This window comes from Dipodomys spectabilis, unplaced genomic scaffold, assembly GCF_019054845.1.
Source record: "Dipodomys spectabilis isolate Male_0828 unplaced genomic scaffold, ASM1905484v1 ptg000783l, whole genome shotgun sequence".
NCBI classification, from domain to species: Eukaryota; Metazoa; Chordata; class Mammalia; order Rodentia; family Heteromyidae; genus Dipodomys; species Dipodomys spectabilis.
In genome coordinates this window covers 24090698-24111489 of record NW_024871460.1, presented here as the reverse complement: position 1 = coordinate 24111489, position 20792 = coordinate 24090698, and the positions used below count along the sequence as shown (strand labels likewise).

General features: G+C 41.4%; 1 protein-coding gene across 6 annotated transcripts in view; it reads left to right on the top strand.

Moving 5' to 3' along the window:
• Positions 1-19445, top strand: part of Esrp1 (epithelial splicing regulatory protein 1) — a 67611-nt gene extending 48166 nt beyond the window's left edge. For 2 of the 6 annotated variants that reach the window (XM_042673175.1, XM_042673180.1), the window contains exons 15-17: positions 5691-5823; positions 11647-11756; positions 17793-19445. In XM_042673175.1, coding sequence (XP_042529109.1) covers positions 5691-5823; positions 11647-11756; positions 17793-17941 — 392 coding nt within the window. In that variant the 3' untranslated portion in view covers positions 17942-19445. Of the gene's footprint in view, positions 1-5672; positions 5824-11646; positions 11757-17792 lie in introns of all 6 variants that reach the window. The other 4 variants (XM_042673176.1, XM_042673177.1, XM_042673178.1 and 1 more) reach the window with 3 other exon arrangements.
• Positions 19446-20792: the final 1347 nt, after the last annotated feature.

The window sequence follows — 20792 nt, the reverse complement described above, 5'->3', positions numbered from 1 at the left end:
GGGTTCGATTCCTCAGCACCACATAAGCAGAAAAAATAGCCCTATGGCTCAAGTGGTAGAGTGCTAGCCTTGAGCTGAAGAGCTGAAGGACAGTGCCCAGGCCCAGAGTTCAGACCCACAACTGAAACCTCCTTCCCCCCCCAAAAAATAAGATATAGTAAAGGTAAATACGGAATGCCCTAAATGCTGCGTGATTGGGTGCATGTCTGTAATCCCAGCACTGGGGAGGCTGAGGCAGGAACATCTTAAGAATAACCTCTGGTGTACATATTGAAAACCTGTTTCAAAAAAAGAACAAGATAGCCATGCACCAGTGGCTCATGCCTGTAATCCTAGCTACTCAGAAGGCTGAGATCTGAGGATCGTGGGTCAAAGCCAGCCCAGGCAGGAAAGTCCGTGAGACTGATCTCCAATAAACCACCAGAAAAGTGGAAGTGGTGCTGTGGCTCAAGTGGTCGAGCACTTGCCTTGAGCTGAAGAGTGCAGGGACAGAGCCCAAGCCCAGAGTTCAAGCCCCACGACCGACCAAAAAAAAAAAAAGAACAAGATACTCTCTCACACAAAGACCCCTGAGAAGAATTAACAGAACTGTAAGTCCAGAGAGCAAAAATACGAAATTAAGGAAAACTACTTAAAAGTTAACTTTTCCTGAGATTGTTGATGTCAGATGAAAATTCAAAAGTTAATGTAGGTCAATGGTTAGTGTAGGTCAATTTTACTTGAAAAGCAAGTCCAGACTTTATACCTGTAAGGACTAATACTGTCAGTTTTCAACTATGTGACTTTCGTTACACTGAAGGTGTTATGAACTGTTAATTGAAAGGTTCTTTGTAGGGCTGGGAAGGTGGCTCAGTGGTAGAGCGCTTGCCTTGCATGCATGAGGCCCTGGGTTCGATTCCTCAGCACCACATAAGCAGAAAAAAAAAAAAGTTGGAAGTGGCGCTGTGGCTCAAGTGGTAGAGTGCTAGCCTTGAGCTGAAGAGCTGAGGGACAGCACGCAGGCCCAGAGTTCAGGCCCCACGACCCCAAAAAAAGAAAGGTTCTTTGTAGTAATTTAAGGCAGTGGGAAGCAGAGTTCTTTCTGCAGGGCTTCTCAAGCCTTGCACATGTTGATATGTTGTGACTCTATCCAGCAAGGAGAATATATTTCTTTCATGTACTGTTTACTTAACCTATTTCTCTAACAAGATAGATAGTGCCTGGGCCTTCTCTAGAGAAATGGCAAATCCTCAAATTACAAATCCTGTCCTATCTTACTATCTTTATTTCTGGTGTTTACCTGATAGCATTAAAGAGTATGTACAATACTATTGCAAGGTTGTATGAAGCTTTTTTTTTTTTTTAATTTTTTGAGTCCAGTCCTGGAGCTTGAATTTAGCTTGACTTTAGGACCTAGACAACGTCTCTGAGATTCTTATGCTCAAGGCTAGGCTTCTACTAGTAGAACCACAGCTCCACTTTTGTGATTAATTGGAGGTAAGAGTCTCATGGACTTTCCTGCCTGGTTTAGATCTGATCCTCAGATCTCAGCTTCCTGAGTAGCTAGGATTACAGGTGTGAGCCATTGTTGCCCAGCCTAAAGCTTATTTTTGAGAGTATCTTTTGAGTGTGGTTATGTGGTGAGCATTTTGGGATCCCAGTATGTTTAAATATCTTCCTTTGTTCTGCACAGAATTTTGTGTGATATGACTCAGTTTGATATAAAATTATATAAGATCTTGGGGGACATATAGATAGGAATACCTATTTCAGTAGTATGTCCTTTAAATCTTAGGCAGTTAAGTTGCTATTGCTGTAAATATAATTGGCTGTGAGCAAGTTAAATTGGAAAACATTAATTGCAAAAGAAAACAACTTCTTCCCTAACTTGGGGGGGAGTAGGGAATACAGCTTTTGCATATGACAGTTTGTACCAAAACAAACCTACAGGGGAAATTAACCCTGACAAAGTCTTTGACACAAGTATTGCCTTGTTTTAGATCTGTTTGTTTTCCCCCAGTGCTACTGGGTTTAAACTCTGAGGTTCACACTTGTCAAGTAGACTGTGTGGCTGAGCCATGCCTCCAGCCCCATGCCCTCAATCCCAAGATCTGATTGCTAGTGTGCTATATGCTGTATACTGCGCCAGCCCAGAGCAATCTAAGCCTTCACAGTTGTGTTCCTCTGGCACTCTCCTAATTTAAATCTTCGGCACCTAACATGGGTATGTCATATCTATAATCCTAGATACTCAAGAGGCCAAGATCTGAACATCATAGTTTGAAGCCAGCTATGGCAGAAAAGTTCATTTGCTGTTTATTTTTGTTTTTATGTTTTGGTTAGTTGTGAGGCTTGAACTCAGGGTCTGGTTGCTGTCCCTGAGCTCTTTTGTGCGAGGCTAGCATTCCACTTTGAACCACAGGGCTACTTCTGGTTTTCTGGTGGGACTTTTCAGCCCAGGCTGTCTTTGAACTGTGAGCCTCAGATCTCAGCCTCCTGAGATCTGATTACAGGCGTGAACCACTGGTGCCCCAAGGACTTTTTTATTTTTTGCCAATTCTGAGGCTTGAACTCAGGGCATGGGCATTGTTCCTGAGCTTCTTTTGCTCAAGGCTAGCACTCTACCACTTGAGCTACAGTGCCACTTCTAGCTTTTTCTGTGTATGTGGTACTGAGGAATCAAACCCAGGGCTTCATGCATGCTAGGCAAGCACTCTACCACTAAGCCACATTTCCAGCCTGTTTATTTTTAATTTATTAAGAATAGGCTCTTGTAACTGGGTGCTGGTTGCTCATGCCTGTAATCTCAGCTACTCAGGAGGCTGAGATCTGAGGATCAGAGTTCAAAGCCAGCCCAGGCAAGAAAAGCTGTGAAACTATTTATCTCCAATAAACCACCAGAAAACCGGAAGTGGTGCTGTGGCTCAAGTGATAAAGAGCTACCGTGAGCTGAAGAGCAGAGGGGCAGTGCCCAGGCCCAGAGTTCAAGCCCCATGACCAACCAAAAAAAAAAAAAAAGAAGGAAAGAAAAAAGAAGGAAGGAAGGAAAAGAAAAGAGGAATTGGCGCTGTGGCTCAAGCAGTAGAGTGCTCGCCTTGAGCTGAAGAGTGCAGGGACTGCGCCCAAGCCCAGAGTTCAAGCCCCACGACCAACCAAAACAAAAAAGGAAAGAAAGAAAGAAACAATAGGCTTTTAAACTGGGTGCTGGTGGCTCATGCCTGTAATCCTAGCTACTCAGGAGACTGAGATGAGGATCGAGGTTCAAAGCCAGACCACAGGAAAAGTCTCTGAGGCTCTTCTCTCCAATAAATCACCAGAAAACTGGAAATGGTGCTGTGGCTCAGGTGGTAGAGCACTCACCTTGAGCTGAAGAGCTGAGGGATAGAGCCCAGGCTGAGTTCAAGTCTCATAACCAAAAAAAAAAAAAAGCTTTTGCTGGACATTGGTGGCTCATGCCTGTAATCCTAGCTTCTCAGGAGGCTGAGATGAGATCTATGAGTTATGGTTTGAAGCCAGTCCAAGCAAAAAAGTCCTTATGACTCAAACACCAAAAAGGATGTAAGTAGAGCTGTGGCTCAAATGATAGAACACTATCCTGGAGCACTATAGCTCAGGGATAGCACCTAGGCCCTGAGTTCTAGCCCCAGGACCAGGAAAAAAAAAAAAGTAAGCCGGGCGCTGGTGGCTCACGCCTGTAATCCTAGCTACTCAGGAGGCTGAGATCTGAGGATCGCGGTTCAAAGCCAGCCGGGGCAGGAGAGACCGTGAGACTCCTATCTCCAATAAACCACCAGAAAACCAGAAGTGGCGCTGTAGCTCAAATGGTAGAGCACTCGCCTTGAGCTGAAGAGCTGAGGGACAGCGCCCAGGCCCAGAGTTCAAGCCCCACGACCGACAAACAAAAAAAAAAAAAAAAATAGAGCCTAGGACTCTATTCTCAACTGGTAGAATGCCTGCCTAGTAAGCAGGAGGTCCTCAGTTCATATCTCAGTGATGAGGGAGGAGTGTGACCAGTACTTGGTACTAATGGCCTATTTTATTAGCTCATACGTTTTGATTATATTTGATAGATAGCTCAAAGACTTTTATTGCCTTCCCTTATGTTTACTTGTATTTGAAATGGGACAATTACTTAGAAAAAATGAATGGACGGTCATAATCTTATGTTGGTAAGAAAGTGGCCTTTCAGTCAATAACTTTAACAAATCTTTCCATGTGTGTTTGTATGTATTTTATTTGTATAGCACTCTCAACTTTGAACTTTGAGCTTGTTCGCTCACAGTTGTTCATTTGAGCCATGCCTGCAGTCTAGCATTCTGCTGGCTAATCTTTTTTAATTAATCAATTAATTTTTAATTTTTTTGCCAGTCATGGTGCCCAAACTCTGAGCCTGGGCACTGTCCCTCAGCTCTTCAGCTCAAGGCTAGTGCTCTACCACTTGAGCCACAGCGCCACTTCCAGCTTTTTCTGCTTATGTGGTGCTGGGGAATCAAACCCAGGGCCTCATGTATGCAAGGCAAGCACTCTACCTCTGAGCCACCTTCCCAGCCCCTCTGCTGGCGTATTGAAGATTAAGTTTTTTATTTTTTATTTTTTGTCTTGACTGGTTTTGAACAAAGATCCTCTAATCTCCTTTTTCTGAGTAGCTAAGAGTACAATTGTCTGGCTACCAATAATAGTTTTAGAAAATACATTGGGTGGAGGCAAGTATGGAATTAAGTGTTAAACTATTTGGATCACTTGGTAAACTAACGGTGAAATTAAGGTGATCACTAGAATCACCACAAAAAATTAAGTTCACCTGGCTTGTGTTCTTTGGAAATAGTTGCTACAGATAATATCCCAAGGCCGTGTTTATCAATCTTCCCTCCATGTTAACCATTTATTATGCATCCCTTCCAGCTGCCCCTGCTCCCACATTAGGAAAATCATGTTGGAAGAGTTAACTCAAGGGTACTGTGTGCTTCTCTTCGCTGAATTCTTGGTTTATGTATTTGTTTTTATTTATAGTTAGAAATGTCCTTTTTAAAAAAAATTAGATCTGGCTATGGTTACTTTTGGTTTCTGTTTATAGTTCCTGTGACTTTTTTGTACTCATGCCTTTTTATGCCTAGTATTCCTGACAATTAACCAGTTATCAATGAGCTGAGCTTTGAAGTGGTACTTTGTGGCTGAGTGACTACGAAGCTTTATTCTCAGCTCCTTCTCTCTGTTTTAAGAACAGAGAGATTGGGCTGGGAAGGTGGCTTAGTGGTAGAGCACTTGCCTTGCATGCATGAGACCCTCGGTTCAATTCCTCAGCACAACATAAGCAAAAAGAAAAAAGCCGGAAGTGGCTCTGTGGCTCAAGCGGTAGAGCGCTAGCCTTGAGCTGAAGAGCTGAGGGACAGCGCCCAGGCCCAGAGTTCAGGCCCCACAACTGGACCCCCCCCCCAAAAAAAAAAAAAAAACACAAGAACAGAGATTTGGGGAAATCCTGCATGTAATGGTGCTAACCTCACTCCCTCTGCAACTTCTGACTGGTATAAAATGTGAAACTACTACAGTATTCTCACTGTCCTAGGAAAGAGAGCTCTGAGAAGTAGAAGGAAGATCACCTTCACAAAGTCAGTTTCCTTAAGTAGCTAATTTTTAAAAAATGAATAAATACTCAACATTGTCTGTTTGGTTCACTGTGCTTTCTCTTCCTTTAGTCCCCCAGGTTCGCCTAATAGTCTTGGCTACTTCCCAACAGCTGCTAATCTTAGCGGTGTTCCTCCGCAGCCTGGCACGGTGGTCAGAATGCAGGGCCTGGCCTACAATACTGGAGTTAAGGAAATTCTTAACTTCTTCCAAGGTTACCAGGTTAGTAGACTGAAGAAGAAAAATACTCAGTGCCCTTTTTATTGAATTCATTTGCCCTAAGAATGTAGCCAGGAAAGAAACTGATTTTCTGAAACTCTTGTATGTGTGTGTGGTAATGGATTTGCTTATGGGTCCTTGCTGAGGGGCATATATGAAATTGATCCTCTTGGTAAGATTCCAGGCTTTTCAGGCTGTTTTAATGGTTTTCACATAATCTTTTGATGTTTGTGGTTATTATTGTTTCGATACTTGTGCTGGTTTTGGAAAATGTTTTAGGACATCTAACAGTACAAGCATTTTCATCAGGAATACTACCTTAGAAAAGCATTTGTCCAGTATATACAGTTTCCTGGGTTCTACCCCCCTACTTGCTAGTTTGTTTTTAAAAGTATTTTGTATTTACAAATCAAAGATTTTGTCTCACCTAGAAAAGAGGGGGAAAAAAGAACCACAAGTAAACATTGCCTAATTCCTTTTTGTTGTTGTTGGTGGTGGTTTTGTGTGTGTATGTGGTGCTAGTCCTGGGGCTTGAACCCCAGGCGTAAGCGCTGATCCTAAGCTGCTTTTGCTCAAGGCTAGTGCTCTACCACTTGAGTCACAGCTTTACTTACAGTCTTTATTTATTTTTTGCTTTTGCTCTTGGCAGTTGAGTAGCGATAAGAGTCGTAGACTTGACTTTCCTGCTTGGGCTGACTTTAAACTGCATTCCTCAGATCTCAACCTCCTAAGTAGCTATTATTACAAGTGTGAGGCATCAGCACCCAGCCACATTACCTAATTCATTGGAGAGGCTCACTTGGGTCCTTAGAATGAGCTCTGGAGTATTTGATGACCCTCCTATGAAATTATTAATGCTAGTGAAGCTACATTTGCTTTGGTCAGTTACTTTCTACCATTGCTGCACCCCTCAACTGATGCATGACAAGCTAAAAAAATGGTACATTTTAAAATAAGATTTTTTAACAAGACAGTGAAAAATGTCTGCTAATTGCCAATTTAATTGAGTAGATACTTTTTTTCCTTATATCAATTACCTACCTTTCTTACATCAGTTACCTGATACCAAAATTCCCTATCCCTCAATGTTGAAAAATAATCTGTATTCTTTCTATTGTCTTCCTTTTTCTACTGTTATGTCTTCTCTCCTCTTGGAGCTGAAGTTAGCTTGAGTCATTTATGTTGAGATGTTCTAGAAAACATAGTGAAATCCTAAAACCATTGGAGCATTTGCAGCATAGTGTGTAAGAGCTGTGTCTGCCATTTCACAGTTAGAATGGACTAGGTTTATGAATTTTTTATTCATGAGTAGAGGGAGTATGGTCAATTAAAATTATCTCTACCTCTGTATATCACCTTTACAATAAAAACTTAAACAATAAAATTATCTCTGATGAAGCTAGTGCCCCAAACCTACTAAGTTTCTGTAATTGTCTTAAGGACGTTCAATATAAACAGAATATTTTCTGACAAGTGAAGAGAGTTGGTAGTACACTGATAGTACAAAGTTGAAGGTGGACAAGTTACTTTTTCTTTTTTTTGCTGGTCCTGGAGCTTGCACTCAGGGCCTGGGCTCTGTTTCTGAACCTCTCTGTTCTCAAGGCTAGCGCTCTACCACTTGAGTCACAACACCACTTCTGGCTTTTTCTACTTATGTGGTACTGAGGAACTGAACCCAGGGCTTCATGCATGCTAGCCAAGTACTCTACCAACTAAGCCACATTCTCAGCCCTTTCATTACTGCCTGACTTAGCACATTCTTAATCTAAGAAGTGAAATTCTTATTAATTCTAAAAGTTTCTTTGAGAAGTCAGTAGAGCTGGGTGATGGTGGCTCAAGTCCGTAATTCCTAGATACTTAGGAGGCTGAGATCTGAGGATCACAATTGGAAGCTAGCCCAGGCAAGAAAGTCTGTGAGACTTTTTATCTCTAATTAAGCAGCAAAAGGAAAGCCAGAAGTGGAGTGGTGGCTCAAGTGGTAGAGTGCTAGCCTTGAGCATAAACGTTCAGGGACAGTGCTCAGGACCTATGTTCAAGCCTTGGTACCAGCAAAAGAAATCAGTGGTGTTAGATATTTTATTCTTAAATAATTATGTTGTCTTTGGAGGATCTTTAAAGGGGAAAAATTATCTTTCTTCATATCTGATTTGTTAGAATATAAATTTTGCAAAAGTTAATTAAAATGGCTACTTAATTTCCTAGAGAAAACATTTTATTTACTTTTTATTTTTCTACTGTAGGAAGTCCAAGCAATATTTGAATTTGAATTTTCAGTGAGATTAATTTCTTTTGATTAATTTATGTTCACACTTAGTAAACTTAAGCAATCTTACACATAAGTTAGCAGTTTATGCATAATTTTATTAAGCAAAATTGCAGTTATGAAGAGAATGTCATTGCTGGCATTTGTCAGTATTTTCCACAAACATAATCGTGTATTTCTAAATTTGTGACTAAATACCTGATGTGTCCAAAAAGTGAGATAAAATGATATTTGTAACAGTTACTGGTTTTACTTGCTTCTAGAGTCATTTAAGTTTAGAGTTATTTGGTATTATCAGAAGTACAAAGTTTGTCAAGTTATTTGGCCTTCTTTTTTTTTTTTTTTGGTGGTGGTAGTGGGCTTGAACTCTGGGCCTGGGTGTTCTCCCTGAGCTCTTAAGCTCAAGGCTAGTGCTCTACCACTTGAGCCACTTCTGGTTTTCTGGCACCAGGCTTTGGCCTTCATTTTTGGAGTGCTTCAATTTTATACATTGGATCAGTGAATTAGGATTAATTGAAACTTCAATTACCTCATCTTATATGTTAAATTATTAGTGTATCTGCCTTTAATAATTGAAGCTATGAGGAATGATTTAGGTTCACTTAAGTATGGTAATTATATTAAAAAGCAAATATCCAGGAAGTAATTGGTCAAATGAATGAAATTTGTTCATAATCTCTGATTCTGTATTTTAAAAGATAGTAGAATTTGGGTGCCAATCCTGATTATTCAGGAGGCTAAAACCTAGAGAGGTTCTTTGAGGCCAGCCCAGAAAGAAGAGTCCAAGTAGCACCAAACTGAATAGCAAAAAGCCAGGAGAGCCGGTCACTGACGGCTCCCGCCTATAATCATTGCTACTCAGGAGATTGAGATCTGAAGATCAAAGTTGAGATCTGGTTCAAAGCCAGCCTGGGCAGCAAAGTCCATGAGACTCTTTCTTTCTTTTTTTTGGTTGGTCCTGGGCTTGATTGAACTCTGTGCCTGGGTGCTGTCCCTCAGCTCTTCAGCTCAAGGCGAGTGCTCTACCACTTGAGCCACAGCGCACTTCCGGTTTTCTGGTGGTTTATTGGAGATAGGAGTCTCGCGGTCTTTCCTGCCCAGGCTGGCTTTGAACCACGATCCTCAGATCTCAGCCTCCTGAGTAGCTAGGATTACAGGCGTGAGCCACCAGCACCCGGTGAGACTCTTATCTCTAGTTAACCACCAGAAAACTGGAAATGGCGCTGTGGTTCAAGTTAGTAGAGTGCTGCCTTGAGCTGAAGTGCTCAGGGACATCACCCAGGCCCAGAGTTCAAGTCCCACAATCAAAAATAAGGCCAAATAATTTAACAAATTTTATACTTTTGATTATATCAAATAACTCTAAATGACTCTAGAAGAAACTAAAACCAGGGGCTGGGAAGGTGGCTCAGCGGTAGAGCGCTTGCCTTGCATGCATGAGGCCCTGGGTTCCATTCCTCAGCACCACATAAGCAAAAAAGAAAAAAGTCAGAAGTGGTGCTGTGGCTCAAGTGGTAGAGTGCTACCCTTGAGCTGAAGAGCTGAGGGACAGTGCCTAGGCCCAGAGTTCAGGCACCACAACCAGACACAAAAAAAAAAGAAACTAAAACCAGTAACTGTTAAGAAATACCATTTTATCTCATTTTTCGGACCCATCAGGTTTTTAGAGTTCAATCCCCAAACACAAAAACCAACCCCCCCAAAAAACACAAAAAACAAACACAGAACACCCCCAAACCCAACTAAATGTAGTAATAAAATGCACCGTTCTGTAAAGTACATTAAATTTTTTGATGTATTCTTTCCTACCTTCTTTAAAATTCTTTTAAAACTACTCTAACTGTGTTTTCCATATGTCATTGGGTTCCGTGGCCAGAAAGAGGGATTGTTACAGAGAGATGGATTCTACTGGTTGAATTAGGATATGGGGCTTAGATTCTGCCATTAAACTTGCTACCATAGCTGAGCATGGTGTCATATACCTGTAATCCCATAATTTAGGAGGCTGATCGAAATTAGAGGCCAGGCTGAGCCATGTAGCAGCCTCTGGTCTCAAAACAAAATCTGTCGCCTTACCTGAGTTAGTTCTATTTGACTAGTGAGCTCAACAGAATTTTTGTTGTTGTTGGTCGTGGGGCCTGAACTCAGGGCCTGGGTGCTGTCCCTGAGCTCTTCAGCTCAAGGCAAGTGCTCTACCACTTGAGCTACAGAACTGCTTTCCGTTTTCTGGTGGTTAATTGGAGTTAAGAGTCTCATGGACTTTCCTGCCGAGACTGGCTTTGAACTGTGATCCTCAGATCTCAGCCTCCTGAGTAGCTAGGATTACAGGCATGAGCCCCTGGCTGCCAGGTAAGAACAGAATTTTATGATAATCAAGTGTCTTGAAAGTACTTGTCAATTAAGGGCATCATCTTCTTCAGTAAAATATCTTTGTGTGCCTATTTTAGTTGATGGACTTATTATTCTGAATGGCTTATCAGGTATCCTTATATTATTTCTTTAATTTTTCTCATTTGCTCTTTGTATTATCCTTTACTAACAATGTCTTTGCATTTCTGATAAATGTTGTTTTTTTGTTTTTTGGGTCCGGTCATGGGGCCTGAACTCTGGGCCTGGGCGCTGTCCCTCAGCTCTTCAGCTCAAGGCTAGCGCTCTACCACTTGAGCCACAGCACCACTTCTGGCTTTTTTCTTTTTGCTTATGTGGTGCTGAGGAATCGAACCCAGGGCCTCATGCATGCAAGGCAAGTGCTCTACTACTGAGCCACCTTCCCAGCCCCTAAGGGTTGGTTTTTGTTTATGGTCAAAGTTCTGACTTTAATTATAGTATTTTTTGTTACTTCTAAGATTTTTTATTTGGTGCCCAAATAAGATAACTAGATTGAAATTTCAAATACATTATAATACCACTTAAAATTCCTAAGGTTATTGGGCAGTATGGAATACTGGGGCTTATTATATAATAGATGCTCCAATTATGATTTCCAGTCATACACTGTACTATCTTCTTTTCTGTTGGTCATGGGGCTTGAACTCAAGGTCTGGGCACTGTCCCTGAGTTTTTTTGTTTTGTGGTTTTTTGCTCAAGGCTAGTTTTCTATCACTGAGCTACAGTACCACTTCTTTGGAAATAAGAGTCTCATGAACTTTTCTGCCCTTGCTGGCTTTGAACTGCAGTCCTCAAACTTCAGCCTCCTGACTAGTGAAGATTATAGCATGAGTCACTATTTTTTCTAACAAAGAAAAAAGTCTTCTTGTGGAAACTGTACTATTAACGATGTCTATAGGTTTGCTCTTTTAAAACTTTCTGGGTTGGTGGTGTTTTTATTTTTCTAATGCATGTGTCCAGTCTAACTTCTCTTCCTGAGGTGATTTTGATAGTTTTTTTTTTTTTATGTTAAGTAAGGAATGAAGATTTTGAATGAACTGTTACATATGTGGTATGTGCCTATTTTTTTCTACAGTCTAAATGTTTTATACTTTTGCTGGAAATTTAACTGAGATATCATCCAGAGTGACAGGTTGTCCATCTTTTCATCCTGTTTATTTTAATTTGCATTTTAGTATGCAACCGAGGATGGACTTGTACACACAAATGACCAGGCCAGGACTCTACCCAAAGAATGGGTTTGTATTTAAGGGCCCCAGCAGTTATACCATCCTCAGAAAAGAAGGTAAGGCTGTACACATGCAAGCTGAATTATAAAGGTCCAAATAGGCTATAAAGCTGAAGATATTTTAGGGGCTAGATGAGAGGGTCCTCTTTTTTTTTTTTAATGTATATTAAACCTAGAAGGACTGGAGATTGAAATTAAGTTTGTCATTTGAAAAAAACCCTATTATAAGCAACATATAAATGCGAGTTGTCCTTTATTTTGGGATAAGGAGAAAACATTTGGACATTCATTTAGTCTACCATGTGAAATATAAATTGGGCATTTTTTTAAAGGAAAAAAAAGACGTAAATTTGATATAACATAAAATTAGCCATTTAAAAGTGTACAGTTCAGCCGTGGAGTAGTTCCACATGTCTTTTCCTGAGTCATCTTTTTTTTTTTTTTGGTCATGGGGCTTGAATTGTAGGCTTGGGCACTGTACCTGAGCTCAAAGTGAGGGCTCAACCACTTGAGCCACAGCACCACTTCCAGTTTTCTGGTCGTTAATTGGAGATAAGAGTCTCACAGACTTTCCTGACCAGGCTGGCTTTGAACCATGATCCTCAGATCTCAGCCTCCTGCGTAGCTAGGATCACAGGCTTGAGCCACCAGCACCTGGCCTTTTTTTTGCTTTTCCCCATGCCATCCAGGAGCTTGAACTCAGAGCCCTGGCCCTGGCCCTGAGCTTTTCTTCTAAAAGCTAGAACCACAGCTCCACTTGTGTTTTCTGCTTGTTTGTTTGTTTGTTTAATGGTTAATTGGAGGTAAGAGTCTCATAGACTTCCCTGCCTTGGCTAGCTTTCAACCATGATCCTCAGATCTCCCTGTGGTTGGATGTACCTGTGTTTTGTGTACATATATACACATGACGTACCTTTCTCTGTGAAATGAGCATAAAATCACTTGCTACGTATGTGGCTTAACGGAATGTCTTGAGAATCAGGTGGATTAATAAATCTAAGTTTGTTCCTTGGGGTGGGAAGGTAGCTCTGTGATAAAGTGCTTGCCTTGCATGAATGAGGCCTTGCGTTCGATTCTTCAGTACCACATAAGTAGAAAAGGCCAGACGTGGTACAGTGGCTCAAGCGGTAGAGTGCTAGCCTTGAGCTGAAGAGCTGAGGGACAGTCCCCAGGCCCAGAGTTCAGGCCCCACGACCAACCAAAAAAAAAGTTTGTTCCTTTATTCACTATTATTTAAGGCATAGACATAATTAAGATTTCACCGGCATTTCTAGGTTACAGCTCATGAGTCCACATGGCATTGGGTATCCTGTCTCCTTAGAGGCTTCTGCTCTATGTTACTCATTCTTTCCTTGTTTTTCATGACTGTCTCACTTTTGAGTTATATTGAAGTATTTTGTGGGCTGACTTTCAATTTATATTTGTTTTATGTTTTTCTTTTGGTGAAACTTATATGAATGAAGATCAGACAGGTTAAGTGTGCTCTTTTCAAGTCATATGACATCAGAAATATGTGATACACGTGACATTATCATTATTGGTGAAGTTGACCTTCGTTTTTTGGTTGAGATCATGCTTTCTAGCTTTCAACCACAAAACCCTTACTTTTTTATTTATTTTTTTTAAATTTTTGGTCATGGTGCTTAACTCTAGGCCTGGGCACTGGCCTTGAGCTGAAGAGCTAGTGCTCTACCACTTGAGCCACAGAGCCACTTTCAGTTTTCTGGTGGTTTTATTGGAGTTAAGAGTCGTAAGGATGTTCTTGCCCGGCCTGGCTTTGAATAGTGATCCTCAGATCTCAGCCTTTGAGTAGTTAGGATTACAGGCGTGAGCCACCGGTGCCTGGCATAACCCTTACTTTTTGAATGCAGTCTACTTTCACTAGGGGAATGTTTACTTATGAAATAGCATTAGAATTTTTTTTTTTTTTTTGCCGGTCATGGGGCCTAAACTCTGGGCCTAGGCACTGTCCCTCAGCTCTTCAGCTCAAGGTTAAGACTCTACCCCTTGAGCCATAGGGCCACTTCCAGCTTTTTCTGTTTATGTGGTGCTGAGGATTCGAACCCAGAGCCTCATGCATGCAAGGCAAGCACTGAGCTACCTTCCCAGCCCCAGCTTTAGAAATTTTCCACAAGGATAATTTCTATCCCCTGCTCCTAATATTATTTACCTACAATATGGATTTATGCTTTTTTATTTGATACAAAAATATAAAAATTCAATTTCTGTATTGAATACTGTTATGTTTATAAAATCTTATGCAAGGTGATTTAAAAAAATGAAGAGTTTTTCCACTGTGTCTCATTTGCCTTTTTTCCATGTAGATCCAGTAAAACTGAGGCCAAAACTATTAAAATATGTGATCAAACAGTAGTGTCCTTGAAGTGTAAAATTTGGATTACTTTTATGATTTGAAAGTGATTTCTTTTATAGTTTCTAACAAAAAGATTTTAATAATAGGTATCTTTTGGCCAAGAAATATCTTAAAATTAAGCATTCTTAGGCTGGAAGTGTGGCTCAAGTGGTAGAATATTTTTACCACATTAATATTTGAATATTGAATATTTGAATTGAATATTTCTACTACAAGACCCTTAGTTCAAACCCCAGTGCCAACAAGAAATGAAGCATGTAGGTCATGGGGCTTGAAGTCTCAGCCTGGGCGCTGTCCTTGAGGTCTTCAGCTCAAGGTGAGCACTCTACCACTTGAGCCACAGCTCCAATTCTGGTTTTCTGGTGGTTAATTGAAGATAAGAGTCTCACTGACTTTCCTGCCCAGTCTGGCTTTGAACCTCAATCCTCAGCCTCCTGAGTAGCTAGGATTTCAGGCGTGAGCCACCGGTGTCCGGCCCACTTTCAGATTTTTGGTGTTTAATTGGAGATAAGAGTCTCACAGACTTTCTTGCCTGTTCTGGCTTCCTACCTCTTTCCTCAGATCTCAGCTTCCTGAGTAGCTAGGATTATAGGTGTGAGCCATGAGCAGCTCTCTAGCTGTGTCCAGCTATTTTAAACAATATAAAACTCTTATGTATATAAATACTTTTAATGTCAATTTATTATAAACTAAAAGTTTGTGTTGTTTTATTTGTTTGTTTGTTTGGTCTGTCATGGGGCTTGAACTCAAGGCCTAGGTGCTGTCCCTGAGTTCTTTTACTCAAGGCTAGTGCTCTACCACTTTGAGCCACAGTGTCACTTCTGGTTTTTGAGTGGTTAATTGGGTATAAGAGTATCACAGGAACTTTACTGCCTTGTCTGGCTTGGAACATCAGTCCTTAGATCTCAGCCTTCTGAGTGGCTAGGATTATAAATGTGAGCCACTAGTGTTGGCTATAAAATAATTTTAACACATATCTTATTAGGAAGAAAAGGTAGAAATTGTCTTTGTGTTAAGGTTTTTAGTGTAGGAAGCAAAACAATTTCTCATCCTTTTATGATTCTCTTTTCTCTTTCTCCCTTCCCTTCTCTCCCTTTATCTCTCCCCCTCCCCAACACCCTCTGCCATGCAGTTAGGAGCCTGCCGCTTCATTCCCAAATTCTAAAAGTTCGTTGGTTACTACTGAGATTAAGATGCAGGTCTGGGGCTTTAACTTCTTTAAAACAAATTCTAACCTTTGTAACATAACTACATTGTAACATTGTACAAAGCACCTACAAAGGTGTTCCCCAGTATAGTATAATGGATTAACAAGGAGGAAGATAGAACTCACAGGCATAACTGGAGGGCCAGGGCTGACTGACTTAGCTGGACTATTCTCAGCCAAGTTTTCCATGAGGTCCGCATGGCAACACCTGATTTATAGGTCCAGAAACAAGCCAGGAATTGTGACTTCATAGCTTATCTCTATCTCTGAAACCACAATGGCCAGAACTAGGCAGGGCTCCCCCTTTGCTTGCTGGGTTGTGCCTTCCGTTCAGTGGTAAAATGGCCTCTCTATGGGCTTGAGATGAAGTGAAGTGACAGACATTTCTTTAAGGAAAATTAAGATACTGTTGCCTATGGAAGATAAAAAGTAGGCAACAGTGTTGAGTAATTGATAGAGCTTTCTTATCTGCATTTGTATGTATTCGAGGAAAAGCATTTCAGTTGTAACCTGATGGCTAAATTATTGTCACCTTATAAACCACTACCAGTATTTCAGTACTTTTTAGACATTTGCTTACCGTTTATAGAATCTCTCACTAAAATAAAATTAGTCTTGACCATATTTCAAAATGGCCATATAAGACTTTGCTCTGAAAAGCTGTTTCCATTTCAATCTTCATCCCTCATTCTCATTTGCATGTGCAGGGCTGTACAGTGTCTAGCTAAAATAAAGTTTTCAATTTAAGTTTTCTGTGTGCATATTATGTAAATTAAACAGCATAGAGGATCCTATCTAATATTTCACATCCTAGATCTGTTTACTAAAAGCATCTGTTGTTATTGGAGAGAATTAGGTCTGGGACCAGCATGGTTTAAAGTGCTTATAGTATTTTCTTCTAATGTATACACATCTTCTTGTAGTTTTTGAATTAGCTCTAGACAATACGATGTGAATATTATGTTACTAGTTGTAGTGTTTGGTTTTATTGGGGGAGGGCAGGGGAGTGGATAAGGGACAAGAATGGCTCACACCTGTAATAAAGAGATTTGGAGGATCATGGTTTGAGGGCAGAAAAGATTATGAGCCTCTATACCCAAAAACAACCAGCAAAAAGCCAAGTTGAAGGCATGACTTAAGTGGTGGAATGTCAAACAAGTAAGCTCAGAGATAATGAGGCCCTGGTTTCAAACCTCAGTACTGGGGTAGAAGGGGAAGTATTTATAAGCTGCTGCATGAGTTTAGAAAATTAGAGAATATGGATATCAAGATCTACTGTCAATTGTTCTCTGCTTAAATTTTCCTATTTCAAAATATCTAGAGGGATTTGAGATATAACTTTGTGATAGAGCACTGGCTTAACATATGTGAGGACCAGGGTTTGACCCCCAGCACCATATTAAATGAAGTGGGGGTAGGATGATCTAAACAGCTGTATTTTAGAATGAAATAATACTGATCAATGTAAACCAATCACTGGCATGGAGAGCTTATTGTTTGTCATGATATCGTTTCTTGGATTTCTTTTCTTTTTTTTTGGGGGGGAGGGTGCTGAACTCTGGGCCTGGGCACTGTCCCTAGCGCTCTACCACTTGAGCCACAGCGCCACTTCCGGCTTTTTTCTTTTTGCTTATATGGTGCTGAGGAATCGAACCCAGGGCCTCATGCATGTAAGGCAAGCGCTCTACCACTGAGCCACCTTCCCAGCCGTTGGATTTCTTTTCTAATTGATTTTGTTAGAAATTATTTGAGGGGCTGGGATGTAGCTTCAGTGACAAAGCGCTTGTCTAGCACGTATAACATTCTAGGTTCCATCCTGGGTACCCCTCCCTCCACTAAAAAAAGAAATAATATTTAATTATTATTTGCCAGTCATGGAGCTTGAATTAAGGGCCTGGGCACTGTCCCTAAGCTTCTTTTGCTCAAGGCTAGCACTTTACCACTTGAGCCACAGCCCCACTTCCAGCTCTTTCTGTTTATGTGGTACTGAGGAATTAAACCCAGAGCTTCATGCATGCTAGGCAAGTACTCTACCACTAAGCCACATTCCCAGCCCAAAAGAAATTATTTTAAATATCTTATATGAGAATTTAAAAATTGTGTCTAATATTCAAAGTGCTGTATTGACTTGGGGACTCAAACACCATCAATTGATGCAATTGATGGTGCCAGTGTGAGTCACTGGCTTCTGGCCTTAGCCTTAAAAGTCGAGATTGGGAGGATCCCACTTCAAGGCCTTCAGAGACACAAAAGTTCATGGGATTATCCCCTCCTCAACACTGAACTAGACACGGTGTGTACAGGTAATCCTAGCTACAATAGTATTGTGTAGACTTTCTTTGCAAGTGCTATTCTTTCCAAGCCTATCTTGTATGAATGCCAGTTGTTGGGGGGAAAAATATTGGAACTGTTTCATTAAAAATGTTTTGGTCCTTTAGGAACTTGAAATCAGTTTTGTGGTTACTAAAAGTTAAATTTGCAGACTGTAACACTTTTTATTTTTTCCCCCTAGTGTTTGAAAGATGTGTGATGAACCTAAAACCATCAGACACAAGAAAACTTCTAATAATTTTGGGGGAAGCTTGTCTACACTCAGGCTGCAGTATTTCAGCAACTATGATTGGACAGTGGGCCTGGCTTATTTTTGTGCCTTATTTTTGATGGAGTGAAAAATTTGAGCCAGCAAAGCCAAATCCTAATAGCAGCATGCCTGGCTTCTTGCTGATTGCAGATAGGCATTTAAATGTGAACTTGAGATCAGATGTCTCTGTTACTTCCAGCTAATGTGGCATCATAGATGGTTCCTAAGCTTAAGTCTTTGATTAAAAATAGTCCACTAGTGTCTCTGCCATTAAATGTTATGTAAGTTTTATTCTTATGTATTCCCAATCTGCTTTCCATTTCTGTACAATCATACCCTTTTGCTAAGTAATTGAAGCATAAGGTCTTGCAATATTTAAATCACAAACTTAAGAAAAGGAATAAAACTAGTATTTTCCCAACCTCCTAACTATCATGATGTCTTACAGGTTAAAACACACACAAACACACACAGACACAAACACACAAACCCCAGTTAAATGATTTCTGAAACACCCAATTCAGCCTGGTGGTACATAGAGCTCGGTAAGGAGCACTTGCATAGCATGTGTGAGGCCCTGGGCTTGATCAGCAGCACCTCCTACACCCCTTCCTTCCTCTGTCTCCCCCACCTCCACAAATACCTGAGGATAATTTAGAAGAAAAGCTATATCCTTTTGACCATATACATAGTTAAAAACTTTGGATCTTTTTCTCAGCAGGTACCAGTTGTAAATAACAATGAAAGTAGGGGCCAAAATGCGAAACCAAAAATGAAGCAGCTACATGTAGATTTTTAGGTTGAATTGTAACCAAATATTGTGGCTTCATATGTATTATTTTATATTGTACTTTTTTTCATTGTTGATGGTTTGAACTTTAATAAGAGAAATCCCATAGTTTTTAATATCACCAACATAAGACCATTTGAACAGTGTATTCTAGAAAGCAATATACTAACTAAAGTAAATGCTTGTATATATTAAGATAGCTTTCATTAAGCCTTCTTCTGTAGTAACCTGTCAACTAATTAAAACTTAAAAGAGTAGGACTGGTAGTCAGAATGCTAGACTGAGGTAAACACTGATGCAATTATAGTTCTGATGCTGTCTGTGTTTAGCACTGTGTTTAGCCATGTTTATGCTACAAAAGTGCAATAACTAGCTAGTTAGTATTGCTGCCTCATTTAACTCCAAAGAGGAAAAGGATTTGATTAAGTGCATATATTTCTTTGTTATTCACATTGTCCTTTGCTTGAATTCAATGTCATGCAGATTTCTGTGGCTGCTAATTTCCTTTAGTTTGCATTAATTTCATTAACATCTTAAAGGAGAGCCAAACGTTTCCTGACCAGCTATGGCCCTTTAACTGCAGTAGTAAAAAAGAAAGGAAAAAATTTTGGGGAAAATTTGTGAGAACTTGCACTTAACATCAAGAATAAAGTTCTTTGTATTTGTACTTGATGCCTTAAGATAGTCTCTTCTCGAAGTTCTGGAAGACTTAAGATAGACAATAATATTACAATACTACTGAGTTTTTGTAGAATTGTTACATTTGATAATAAAATTTGCCTGCTTAAGCTCAATGTTTACATTCTTGTTGCTTGTTGAGAGGCCAAAATAAGTTGGCAGTGATTTCAGAAACTCTAAGGAAAACATCTGCTATCTGTTACTGGGAAACGAGTGTCAGTTCATGTTCCAAGAAAATTTAACAGTAAAAATAAGAAATCAGACCGCCCTGATCGATTACCTCCCAACTGTGTCAGGAAGCAATTTAGGACAGGAAATAGTCCAGGAATAGCGCCCTCAGCATTCCTGTGATTGGCCCCGCCTACCCCAACCTACAAGATGCTTACTGTGGATGATTTAACCTATCCTGTAACCGCTAAGCTAGAGTCCCTGCCCTACTGGAAATGATCATACCCCAGCCAGTGAGCTTCAGACAAGGTTTACCCGAGAGCCGCCCACCAATCGCATAACCAGTGTTGTAATGACCCGTCCCGTCTCTCCTGCCCCCCCCCCCCCCACTTCATACACAGTAAAAATGCTGCTGAAGGAAGGGTCGGGCTCGCAAATCCTGACCTGCAGAGTCGGAGGGTTTGGAGCTGTGCATTTACAGCGGCGAGGGCTTCCTGATGGTCTGTGGGGGGGATATCCTACGGCCTGGTCCTTCAGCTGGGGCTCGTCCAGGATCCCCCTAACCGGAGAGTTGGACACCGTGTTACTGTTCCGTTCCTGGGGCCTGTCACTCTGAATAGGCTGACGCACCTAGGTTGCCAGCCGGCTGTGGGTCCTGGAAGGCGTTCCAGGCCCTTCTGGAGGAGCATAGAGCCCCGCGTTGTGGAGGGCGAGGCCCTCGCTGGAGGAGCAGGGGCGCGGGCTCCTCGCTCGGAGTTCCCACGGGACGCTGCGGGTCGCGCCCGCGGGCTCCCGGCGGAGCCGCGTCCTGGTTTCAGATCGGCCTCCGGTGGACCCGAGGGACTTTGTCTTTCTGTGTGTCCGTCTTGTTTCTGTGTTTTTCGGTGATACTGTATCTGCCTCCGGTGGACCCGAGGGACTCTGTGTGTCCGTCGTCTTGTTTCTGTGTTTTTCGGTGATACTGTATCTTAGTGCAGCGGATAGATGGGGCAGACTGACACCACTCCCGCCACGCCTCTCTCCACGACCGTGGGAAAAAGAGAGCACGTGCTTTACGTGTAGCAATTCGGAAGAGTAAGCCAGTCACCTTTTGCAGCTCGGAGTGGCCCGCCTTGCACGTCGGGTGGCGGGCGGAAGGAGCCGTGGATCTTCACACCGTCCAGAGGGTGGCCAGTGTGGATTTCTCCCCAGACGCGAGGCCGCCCTGGCCAGATGCACACGCTCTGGGTCGGCAGGACCCTTGGATGAAAGCCTTTTCACTCCGGTTTCTACCACGCCAGGGGCCGACAAAGAGT